The 12,221-nt window shown below is 39.8% G+C and overlaps 1 protein-coding gene across 1 annotated transcript in view; it reads right to left on the minus strand.

Annotated features, from left to right (window-relative positions):
- Window positions 1–2,242: 2,242 nt before the first annotated feature.
- The window catches only part of LOC127572388 (nuclear receptor ROR-beta-like), a 157,471-nt gene continuing 147,492 nt past the window's right edge, over window positions 2,243–12,221 (minus strand). Inside the window, 5 exon segments of the mRNA XM_052019578.1 lie at window positions 2,243–2,469; window positions 3,503–3,615; window positions 3,775–3,885; window positions 6,049–6,156; window positions 8,531–8,663. Coding sequence (XP_051875538.1) covers window positions 2,314–2,469; window positions 3,503–3,615; window positions 3,775–3,885; window positions 6,049–6,156; window positions 8,531–8,663 — 621 coding nt within the window. The 3' untranslated portion in view covers window positions 2,243–2,313.

A 12,221-nucleotide genomic window follows, 5' to 3' on the forward strand; every position in this document is an offset into this window, starting at 1 on the left:
TCCAAGCTATTTGACAGTAAACACACCCTTTTCAACAGGCTAGGCAATGCACAAAACATTTCATTCTGCACAGTCCTCTCCTAGGACCCCCATCCAAGTCCACTTCTGAAAGTTGACACCTGCACCATGCTTGCCCTTGTTGCAGGCTGCTTCTACCCACTGTCTCATAGCATGCAGACCCTGCCGATGTCCTTTCCTCTACATTGCCCACAGAGCCAGGATTTATTTTGGTGACTTCAAGTATGAAATCAAATGACAATGGATCTTCCCCACGATGCCCCTTCTTGCTCCTCATCCACTGCCGGGCTGCACTACCTGAATATCTGAAAGGAGATGGGAAAACAATTAAAACTATGGTGCTGTGAGGTAATGTAGGTGAGTGTGGGATGAGGGGAAGGTTGTGGGTGGGTTGGCAATAATTTGTTGATTGTAATTCAAATTAGGGAGAGGTGGGATGTGAGAAGAAGCATGAGAAATGAGAATGCTCTTTCATTATTTTTGCCCTGATGTTGTCACTGGTCCAGCATCAGACATCCCAATGAAGTTCAGTACTGTCTCCTGCAAGGGATTAGGAAGCACACACTTGTCCCTCTACTTTAATTCCTGCATGCTTACTTGCATGCCACCTTGTCCTGGGAGACAGAAAAGTGTGTTGATTATTGCTATACTTGTGTTTGTGAGGGTGGTTTTCATGGACGAATAGCTGGGACTGTGTGCCAGCTGTGAGATCTGACAGTGTGCTAAATGTTTGAAGGAATGTGTGAATTTTATGTATGAATCCCAGAGGTTGTTGATGGGAGAGTCATAAGAATGTGTTGAATTAGCAGTGTTAGAGGGTAGTGGTTCACTTGACAGGATACTGACCTTGACCAGCAAGTGAGGCCAATAAACGTGCAGTATCCAAGTTGTCAGTGACCTCCATGGGTCACACACTCCAACTCTATTTTAACTTTGTACAGAGGGTCTCTAGGATCTTGCAAATTTCATGCATCTTTCCTCCTTACCACTGTTTCTACCAAGACATGTGGAAAACTTAGGGCCCAATATCTCCATTGTTATGTCTTTCTTCAACATTTCCTGGTCAGAACGGTTTCCAGCTGTAGTGCATCTCTTCTATAACTGAAGATAGCAACTCACAATATTGGCCCCAGCTGAAGCTTTTCCCCCACACAACATTGCTGGCTGGATGCTGCAGTTATGTTAATTAGCAGGCAGCATGTTGTTGGCACTCTGCCTGTGTTCTACTGTTCATGCATTGCCATTCTGATGCCCATTTTCAGGGAATGTCAAATATAGCCTCCACCGTGTTTTAAAATAGAACAGTGCTGTTGACAAAAGCAGACCTTTGCATGCAAAACAATGAGTGAGAGAGAACTATATGACCAAATTATGAATGATCTTATAACACTGACAGCGCTCACTGACTGACAATTTGCCATGGAATGATAAAAATACATCCTAAAAGCCTTTCCTTGAAGATCAGCATTACTTTACTACTAGTTCCTATTTGAAATACACTGGGACACAAACTATCATTTAAAAAGACCATTAAAGCTTCCATCACAATGTTTTGGTGGGTGTCACTGTGGCTAAAAGGCCAAATACTATCTTTTTTGTTTTGTGTTTTTTGTCATTCTGTGCAACTTTCTACATAAAAATATAGTTTAATGTGGAAAACTAGTGCTTCTTTTATCTAGAATTTACATTTACAGGCAACAAATCCCTAAAACCCTCTTTACATATAATATACCAGAATCCACACTCAATTTCTCAACAAACCAGACAAGGCTTTTGTTTATATCCTTTTCTCTCCTGCATCTTTTCCCAACATATATTTTCATACACATATTGGAAATGTCAAATCCTCAAAAACATCAAAAATTAAATTACAAGACCCAACAAAAAAAATGATAAAAAGAAAATACACATGGAAACAGTTAAGCCTAGTAGGCCAAATTTCTTAAATTATGTCCAAGCCACAAATAGAAGGAATAATACTGTGAAATCACGGTTCTAGTTATAAAACAGCATTAACCAACATCTGATTGTTAAAACTGACCCCCAAAACAGATAAAAGAAGAATGACTTAACTTTTGTACATTTTCTGACCGGTTCCACAAAGCTCCAGGTCAGGTGCAGTATTTACATTCTTTAATCGGTAGCGGTGAAAAAGAATCTATTTAAGTGCAGGACATTCCTAGTGTTGCAGTAGTGATTTTTTTTTCCATTTAGAAGTCTCGAATGTACACATTATGTGCCTTTGTCTGAAGAGAGCTTTGTTCCAAGCGTAGTAGCACATGTCAGCCACCACCGTCACTTGGGGATGGCTGAAGAGTCTGGGTTAAAGAGCTCCTTGTAGAGAGGAGGGAACAGGCTGTTTGTTGTCTCTGGGTGCAACAGCTTAAATGCTTGGAGCTTCTCAGTGTGCAGGTTGCAAAGTGCAGTTAATGTTGGTAATCTGGAGATCAGCTGAAAGAAGAATCGAAAAAAAAGAACACAACCTTAAACTCCACCACAAACAATCACTCCCTCATCCATTTTGTCAGCATAAACCAGCAGCAAATCTGAATAAATATGGCCAGACATTTTCAAAATTGAGGTTCCCAGAGGAAAAGATGAGATCCATATGGCAAATTACCACTAAAGTTCAGATAAGAGAGAGATAAGAAAATTAATTCAGTATTGGATAGGCTCAAATTGCAATATTTTTCTTGCTGCCATCAAACCTAACCAAGCTCCATGTCCTTGTTCAAATCAAACTGCATTAAATCAGTATCTGACACCTTTTTATCAGCAGAACTCGTGAGGGTAATAGTAGCAATTAGATTCCACCACATATTTCCACAAATCCAACTAGAACCTTACTCGATGTGCAATGGAATTATTCAGTGGATTGGTCGTACATTGATTTTCTCTCAAAACGTGTTTGGAAGTTCCTACTCCCTCTGCTAGATCTCACTGCCCTTTCTGGGGAGCCATGGATAAGAACGCATGCACTATTTTCCCATAATAAAATATCACATGAAAATGAACGTTAAACCCAGTTCAAAATTCTAATAACGTGACTGTCTGATACTGAATTTAATTGTTAACTTCCTACAGTAACATGATGCTTCATAGTTATTAGTGACACCAAATGATTAAAACATCCAAGGGGCTGAAATAATCTTGTTAACTTTTTTAAGACAATAATATAACATAACTATCAATTAAATGTCCTTTTATATACCTAACCGAATTTCATCCCTGACATTATTGACAGGATGAATTTCATATCCTTGATCCTTAATATACCACAATGACACACTGGTAGACTAATCTCTCTAGAATGCACAAAATAACTATCTGGTTTTCAGTAGCAAAGACAGGGCTGCATATCCTGCAGACAGTTGATAATATTGAGAAATTTTCTGTTAAGCCAAATCTATTCCATTTGTACTCCCAACAGATCATATCTGGGTCCTGTCCTCCCACTTGATCAATGAGTCAGCTCAACAATTACCTTTGCTAATGTGTCATCATCCAGGTGATTTTTCTGAATCACATGCTGTAGTGCAAAATAAACCTTTTCCTGTAGCTTTTGAACCTTCCTAGGTTCCATCAACCATGGTCGATCTGAAGAATGTTGGGAGAATACAGAAGTATGGTCACAAAACTAATTTTCCTTAAAGTGAGATCCATGCAAAGAACGAATGAACTAGACCACTGCATCAGAAGTTCTGGTCTGAAAAATAGTTTCAGTCTTACTTGTATATGATAAGTAAACATAGTTACCTGGTGATATCAGAACGGCAGCTGAGAAAAGAGCTATTTCTTCCTCAGTCAGCTGAAGGGAGCATAAACTCTTAGCAAAGTCAAAGACAGCACTCACTAGATCATCACATCCTGTATGGGAAATAAATACCAATCATAAGATCAACTGCTCAAAGAATGTTGACATAAAATTCTGTTCAAAATGTGTATGATTGACATTTTGTTTCCATTGATGTTCATATGAAAATAGCAGTTTTATTTCCGCATTGAATTACTGGACAGCAAAATGGCAAGTTGAGACCTCAGAACATAATGGGGTGATGTTTCTATTATATCACATCAGAAGGTAGAAGTGCTCCATCACCCTGAAGAGCTGTGGTCAGGGAAAATTTAAATTATTTGAGGAGCTGACATGAAGAATGATTGGAAAAATTGAAGATTGAGCATGAGGTTGAAAAATCCGGGGTAACTTAAAGGCAGTTTTCAGAGCCCTCAAAGGGGCAGTGTGTGTGTGCGTGTGTGTTTTTACTGTGGAAAAACAGATAACATTCTGGATCAGAATGTGGAATTACTTTGACCAGAGCCACAGAACCACTGCAGTAGAGGAGATTTCACAGACCATGTCAACAGAGACTCCCTTATTCTAACAAGTCAGATTTACTCATCTCCTGTTGTTAATTTGTTTATGTCAGAGTGACAGTCCGGATACCAGTGGGTGGTACAGGGAGGTAGAACTGTCAAAAGTAAGTCACTTTATGTAGAAGAAACCATTGCGCCATCTTCTGGTTGTAGTGTGGTTCATGTTGATGGTAGACAAGGTGGATCAGGGTGGAGGCTCTGGGTCCAGAACATCATAGTGCATCACAAGTAGAACACTGCATTGTCATAGTGTCCTTAGTTTAATCTGAAAATACAGCTTTGCTTCATCATCCTAACGCAACCCGACACAGTAGTGGACATGCAGTTAAATATCACCCTGTCAGGAGCACTCTGTACATTGCAGATAGTGAGTTGAAGAGTGTGGAAATAACATGCTAGCAGCTCCTAGTTTTTGTGAGCGTCATACGTGCTTACTCTAAGGTGCTATATCATTTGGCATAGATGAACTTCCAGGACTTGATGAAAGGATTTTGATCACATATAGTTCACTGGAGTGCAAACTTAATTTTACTTTTGAAGAGGGTAATGATCTACAATTTACAAGACAGTGACTGTATACAAAGTGCCACTAATGTAGAAAAGCAACCTGGCCTGTTTCTCAGAGGCATAAATAGAACAAGGAAACAGGGATTTAGGAGGAAAATGAAGAACCGAAACTGATTTGTTGCATTAATTAAAATTATCGATGTTTTTTCTCTACCTGCAATTCTGTTTTAGGGTCCACAGGTATGAATTCTTGCTCTTCCATGTAATCTTGATAAAAGCCCTGTAGAAACCCTGAGAATCCTTACGGAACTTCACCCTCTGTCCCCAATTCTTCCTATTCACCTGTACCCTTAAATTTCTCCATTCTTCACTTATTTAATATCTCCTTTAATGAACATGAACAATGAACCAGATTGAATTTTTTTGCAGTGACGACATTTCCTTCTTCTCAGGGAATTCCTCAGGATCCAGGATGACTTGCTTCCACTCCAGTTTTGTGGGTTCTAATGGAACTGGTGAGGCCAATGGGACACCCACAGGTTTCCACACATGGGGCAAGAGGGACCTGATAGGGTGAAGAGGGTGGGTAGTTTGTGAGCTGGTGTGGTCCTTCTGCTGCTTATGAAGGGCTTCTGTGTACTTCTGATGCATGGACTGGAGATTCTCAATACCACCTCAAATTCTCCTTCTCCACTTTGAGCAGTCATGGACCAAGGATTCCCAAGAGTCAGTGGGGGGTATTGCGTTTATTTCATGGAAACCTTAAGACAATCCAAGAATCATTTTCTCTATCCTCCTAGAAGTTTCTTCTCATGACTGAACTCAGAATGGAGTGGTAGAAAGAGTGCAGGATCCTCAGTAACTCACTGAGAACTGTAGGATATGTGGGTTCATCAGTGATGTCACGATCATCTACAGCCCAAACACCCAAATCCCCATTCCAATGAGAGCCATGAATGAGCTAAGATTATCAAGGACAGGGGGGCAGTCAAAGGCTGCTGGAAGGAACACTTCAGAGAGCCTCCTCAATTGCAACTCTCTCCTTGATGTGAGTGCCCTGAACCATATCCCAAAGCAGGTGAGCTGAGTTAATTCAATCTGTAATTGGAAAGATTTCAAATCATGATGAATTGAAAAGCCTTGTCTTACCGAGAGCTTTGAATATTTGCATGCCTCCATATTTTCCCTCAAAAAGCACTGTGTTGTTGAGTGGGTTAAAGGCACGGCACATTCTGACCAACACCACCTCCAAGCACCCTAAAATACAGAGGTAGCCCAGTTATTAGATTGAATGATGATATGATAGTAAAACAAATGTTTAGAACACAAATAACCTAAATTATTGATGAAGCCAGAGTAATGTAGTATTCCCAACAAACTGCTAACTTTTGATCATTTTCCTAAAATGAAAACTCAGCTGCTTAAGTATTGGAAATCTTTCTAATTGGAATTGTTGCATTGAAAAGAATTGAGAAAAAAATGAATAATTGAAAATTTAAATAAGGCTTACATTTCAAACTCTGGAAGAGAGATGAAGCAATGAGTGACGATTTCTCATTGTACGAGCAAGTTTCAAAGTTAGGTTCATAAGTGGAAGAATATAAGTCATTCTAAAACTTGTCAAATTCCTACACTCTGATGGGAGGTCACTGTCCTGAAAAGTTAAAGCTATTCAAATGAAAGGTTATCAAATGTTTCTTTCTCCATCTGGTATTTTTTGTTACGATTCCCTCCTTTCTGGTGCATTGAATGCATAATTCACATGTAGAGATGAACTGTGTGCTAGTAACTTAATGCGTCAAGGGCCACATGGAGTTTTGTTTTGTTCCTATTGAACAAATAGCAGCATATTATGAAAGTTTGATCTTATGAAATGTCCCATTAATATTGAACACAAGGACCAAAATTTAAATATCTTCAGTTCACTTATATCTTTTTACTGATTGTTTAATATTCCAATTGCTTTGGAATGGGGGTGAGCTGGACTTTTAATTTCCTTCCACTTTATTACCCCCCCCCCCTTTACACTTTTTGTAGGTAATTACCTAGCCATTGAATTTCTACATACTTAGCAGAGTTAAGCAGTTTGTATGCAGCAGGCCAGCAAATAGCTTGTTGAAGGGCCTGAAGAAGGAAAGTTCAGTGGTGCATGGAACTCCAGGCTTCATGTGGTACTAAACAGGCAGGATGGGTGGGAAAGTGTTTTCTTAACCGGCTTTGCCATTGTGGTGTACGCAAAGGAAATTAGGTGAATCAGGGATTTTGGGAATGGATGATAAGGGTGGGGTTGTTGGATCAGGAATTGGAAGGGCGATGGTCAGGGTGATGTTGGTGGATCAGTGATTGTATGGGGTTGGGAGCTAAAGGGAGATTGTTAGTTGGAAGAGTGCAGTCAGGTGAGTGGGGTGGGGAGGTGAGGAGAGCTGGGTAAGCGCATTACTTAAGGAAACCTATCTGTGGTTGGTTTACAGTGTTGCATCCGCAGGCTGGGACTCACCTGAGCAAGTCCCCGTTACGAGGCTGCTTCAACACTTCTTAAAGGGCTATGAAACCTGCTTCTATCTCAGTGAACCACGGAAGTCACTGGACACACTGGACTACGAATGCCCGAGTCTCCTCTCTGCATCTGCCCATCAGACACATGGAGGATCCAAAAGGCAAATTTTAGAATTTGTGCAACTCCATGCCCATGATTTTCCTTCAGGTTTTATTCTTCATTGCAATTTAATTGTATAATGTATAAAATCATGTTACTACATGATCTGTTTCTAGGCAAGTATATCTTATAGGGATATAGCTCCTTGCCTTAAGATACCACATCCAACTATTCATGCTGAGAATGCTGTTCAAGTGAGGCAAGCATCACAGATGAGATGGAGCATCCCATCAGTAGGTAAAGAAAGGTTTCTATAGTCAGATGTTCTCTCTAGATCAGTTCAGAGAACACACAGCACATAAGGCCAATTTCTCCTTCATGCCTCTGCACCCTCCTGTTAGTTGGATTTCCCTGTGCTTTCTCCATTGTACTACATTTTCTTTCCCTTTTAATCTCATATCTAATATTCTTTTAAAGTTACTATTAAATCTGCTTCCATCACTTTTTCAGGTTGTGCATTTCAGATTTTAACTGAAGTTAACTGGCAATGCTTTTGCTGCTGACACTTTGGCTATGAGCTGATTCAGCACAGTTGGAGAAGTTAAACTTTAAACCTTTTCAAGACTGTGTGGCTTAGGGTCCTTGCTTAGGGCTTAGGTACTTGTTCACTAAAAAAATCAGGTAGTGTTACTGAGTCTTTCTGATACAGCTTCCAATCAAAGGATTGGGTGAAAGAGCCAATCTTTTTTCATGCCAAACCAGCCAATAGATTTACACCACAATAATTGGGTACCATTCAGTTCAGCACTTCCATCTTAACTTTTATCAAAATCAAATAAAAGATAACATTTTGAAAGTGCAAGAAATGATAAAGTCACTGACTCCATCATTACGATTGGCTCTGCATGTACATATGCAAAACAGTTGCAGCAATTCCTACTTTGCTGGCATTGCCCTTTAAGTACCACCTACATTGATATTTAGCCATAAACAACAGAATGTTATGCATCATTTAAGTATATTTGTAACCCATACCTGATTTAAGAAGGAGAATTTGATCATTCTGACACAAGTCCATAAACCCTGTAATGCGTTTGGCAAACTCGACTACGTACTGAATTGCATGCGTGACCTGAATTGCACACTGCTGCCATATGACTTCCCTCACCTTTTGAAAGAGAAAAAAAAGATACAGTAATGGGAGAAGAGAAACAAAATTGCACAGAATATTTTGCATGTGTCAGAAACATTTGCCAAATAGAGCAAAGGCACTTTGAGCAAAATACAAAAGAAAGAGATGTGGTACTGTTCCTGAACCCTGCCTTGGTTTTGCTAAGAGGCCTAGGAAGATGTATTAGAGAGAATGGGCAGCAGAATTGTGGCTTGAATTCTATCAATAGCAACTTTTAACCATAGGTTTCTATATATTTATTTATCTATTTTCTGTGACATTTTCTTTTTCAGTTTCTTCTACGTTTTCTTGCCTTTTCTTTAAATAAAACCTTCTTATTGCCTGACCAAAATTAATATTTTACCTTTGTTGCTTAATTTTTTTGCAGACTATTACATCAATTACTTCTTTGTGACAGGAATGACCAGAAGTGAGTTTTAACTTTCAGATTATACTCGTCCCTTGTTTTCAAAAAGCAAAAAAAAATGCAGATGCTGGAAAACAGAAAATTCTGGAGATATTCACCTAGTTAGGCAGCATCTGTGGAGAGAGAAACATTGATAATCCTTCATCAGAACCAGGAACAGTTATAAATCAAACACCTATTAAGTTGCAGAGAAAGAGAAAGGGGGGAGAGAACAAAGGAAGTATCTGTGACGGAACATCAGTGATTAACAATATTTCCCAGCCCTCCCACATTTGGCACCACTACCATTTGCTTCATTTGGTTTCTCTTGGTCTCTGTCCTATCACAGCCATTCCCATTGTTTTCTCCACCCCTTTCACCGAGCATTTCTGCAATTTAAACATGTTCACTTTCTGGTGGTTCTGATATATGTTCAGTGATCCGAAGTGTCACTGTATTTTTCTCTCCATAGAGGACCTGCTGAGTATTTCCACTACTTTTTATTTTTATTTCCCCTTGTTTGTTCTTGTAATGTATTAACCTAGGTTTTCTTTATCTGCATATATTTTAACACAACTTTTATGTAGTTCCTATACTTTTTTTGGTTCAAATTTGAATCTTGTTTATAGCTTTGGAGCAAATGACATATGAAATCATTTCTCATCAAGTATTTTAATTATAATGGCATAATCCAAGCTTTTTACACGTAGAATGGGTTGCATATGTCTTAGATGCCAGTTCATCTTCTATTTAGTTCCTTTTAATAATATTGCAGTTTTATACTATAGGTCATAAACCTTTACCACGGATGTTCAGATGAAATATTTCAAATAAACCTGGCAAATTGCACAAAATCACCATGATCCTATCATAGTTAGGCACAACAGGAGTGATTTCAGGATCTGTAAGGGATTACTGGCAGTGATCATACCTCGGTAAACTACAGGTGACCAAAAATCATTATTTTTCGTCAATAGGCAGAAACGTCTCATATTTGCATCAGTGATGAAGCAACAATGATCATTAATGATCTTGAAGAAAGCTACTCTCAGAGGTCATGTGATCTCTGCAGTGAGGACTTCCCCATTTCCTGCTTTTGCTACTGTCCATTGTAAGTTCAGTGGGAGTCCTGGTGCTCATCAGTTCTGGTGCCAACAAGTGGGATGGGCAGCCAATCACATTAAAGATTCACAGACAACAAGGAAGAGAAAGCACAATTCCTAACTCCAGGTAAGGAATGGAACACACCTGTGTGAATATTGTAGAAGGCTAAATCATTTCTTGAAATAAAATCAAATTAAAATTTCTTGCTTTCAAATATTTGTGGAAGGTAATTACCACACTTGTACATAAAATTTAAATATCAGGCCCAGTAATTATCACTTAGTATGTCATTACAAATTCACAGACATCATGCAACCAACTATATCGTTTTCAGGGTATTTTGTAGCAGGACCAATTTGTAAGCAGCATATCAGTTCCAGTGACTTACATTGATTACATTAGAGAAGGTTAGAAATTACAGAGCCTGTAGAGATGCATTATAGTATTGACTTTGGGACTTCCGTGTTAAAAAGTTCATACACAAAATTCCCAAAGTTTCTGTCAATTTCATTGAAAAATGATGCTGAAAACCAGTAGTTTCACTTGACTTCACAATATGAAAATCTGGGTCAACATCGTGGGTTGCAAACCAAGGTCTCATGGTGCTCTTTGTGTTAGCAACATTCATTACTGGGAATGTTGAGTGTCATAATACACTTCGTATTTAACACAAATGGACCAGAGGTGTAAAGCAAAAGAAGCCAGGATCAACAAGAGCACTAATCCCAATATAAAAAGAACTACAGGTACAGAAACAGCCCAAACCCCAGAAGAGTGAACAGAACAGCGGAGAGGTGCAGCTTGCATAAGGTCACATCCAACAGAGTCTGCAGGCAGACGATAAGCTTCCTCAACATGTCAGAGAAACAGTGTTTTAGAAGGTTTAGTGTGTTATGTTTGGTGGTGGCAGACATTTGGAACTTGCTGCTGCCAACAGAACCTGATGGCCATGCTTCACCAGCGGACGTCAAAGTCACCACCACCTTCAGCTTCTTCACCATTTATTAAACATAGAACACTACAGCACAGTACAGGTCCTTCAGCCCACAATGTTGTGCCAACATTATATCCTGCTCTAAGATCTATTTAACCCTTCCCTTCCACATAGCCCCCTATTTTTCTATCATTCATGTGACTATTTAAGAGTCTCTTAAATGTCCCTAATGTATCTGCCCCTACAACCTCTGCAGGCAGTGCATTCCATGCACCCACCACTCTCTGTGTAAAAAACTTACCTCTGACATTCCCCCTTTTACCTTCCTCCAATCACCTTAAAATTATGTCCCCTCATGTTAGCCATTGTCGCATTGAGAAAAAGTCTCTGACTGTCCACTCGATCTATGCCTCTTATCATCCTGTACACATTCTTCTGGGTCTCTGCTGGGGTCATTTGCAGGTCCCCACAAGCAGCCATACACAAATGGGCACGGCTGGAGGCTGACACCTAGCTTGCAAATTTGATAATTCTTACAAATTTGCTGCAATGGCACCGGGGATAATGAGAAAGTACTGGAGTTTGCAGTGCTGTCTTCCCATTGAAACAGGGTACAATTGACCATGCTCATGTATAATTCACCCCAGAATAACAAGGAGTGTTCCGAAACTGTGAGGGTTTCCACTTCATCCCTGGGTCTTACTGCAGATGCGCCGATGATTCCTGGTCAGCTACCGTGAAGCTTTCATCCTGTGGGAGTCCATTTTCCCTGTAACTTGCCATTCGTGCCTGTACTGGGCTCCTCTACTGTTTCAGGAAGAGTGCACAGGGATACCAGCCAGGACATTACATGTCCTTTTTTGCTGCTCCAAACATGACGCTCCAAGGTGACAAGGGACTCCAAGCTCTGCCCCCTCCAGCTAAGCAGAGTCCTGTGGCCTCCAACTTCAGTCTCCACCAGCTATTCTACCTCCTTGCGGTGTATGAGTCACAATTACTTATTTTGCTGATTTCATCAAATTGAGATTATCTGAACTGGTGCATGGTCTGAATGAGTGAATTATCTCTTCTGAGGAGTCATTATCTTCTTGCACTAAATCCTATTTGCTTG

Source organism: Pristis pectinata, chromosome 7 (genome assembly GCF_009764475.1).
Source record: "Pristis pectinata isolate sPriPec2 chromosome 7, sPriPec2.1.pri, whole genome shotgun sequence".
Classification (NCBI taxonomy): domain Eukaryota; kingdom Metazoa; phylum Chordata; class Chondrichthyes; order Rhinopristiformes; family Pristidae; genus Pristis; species Pristis pectinata.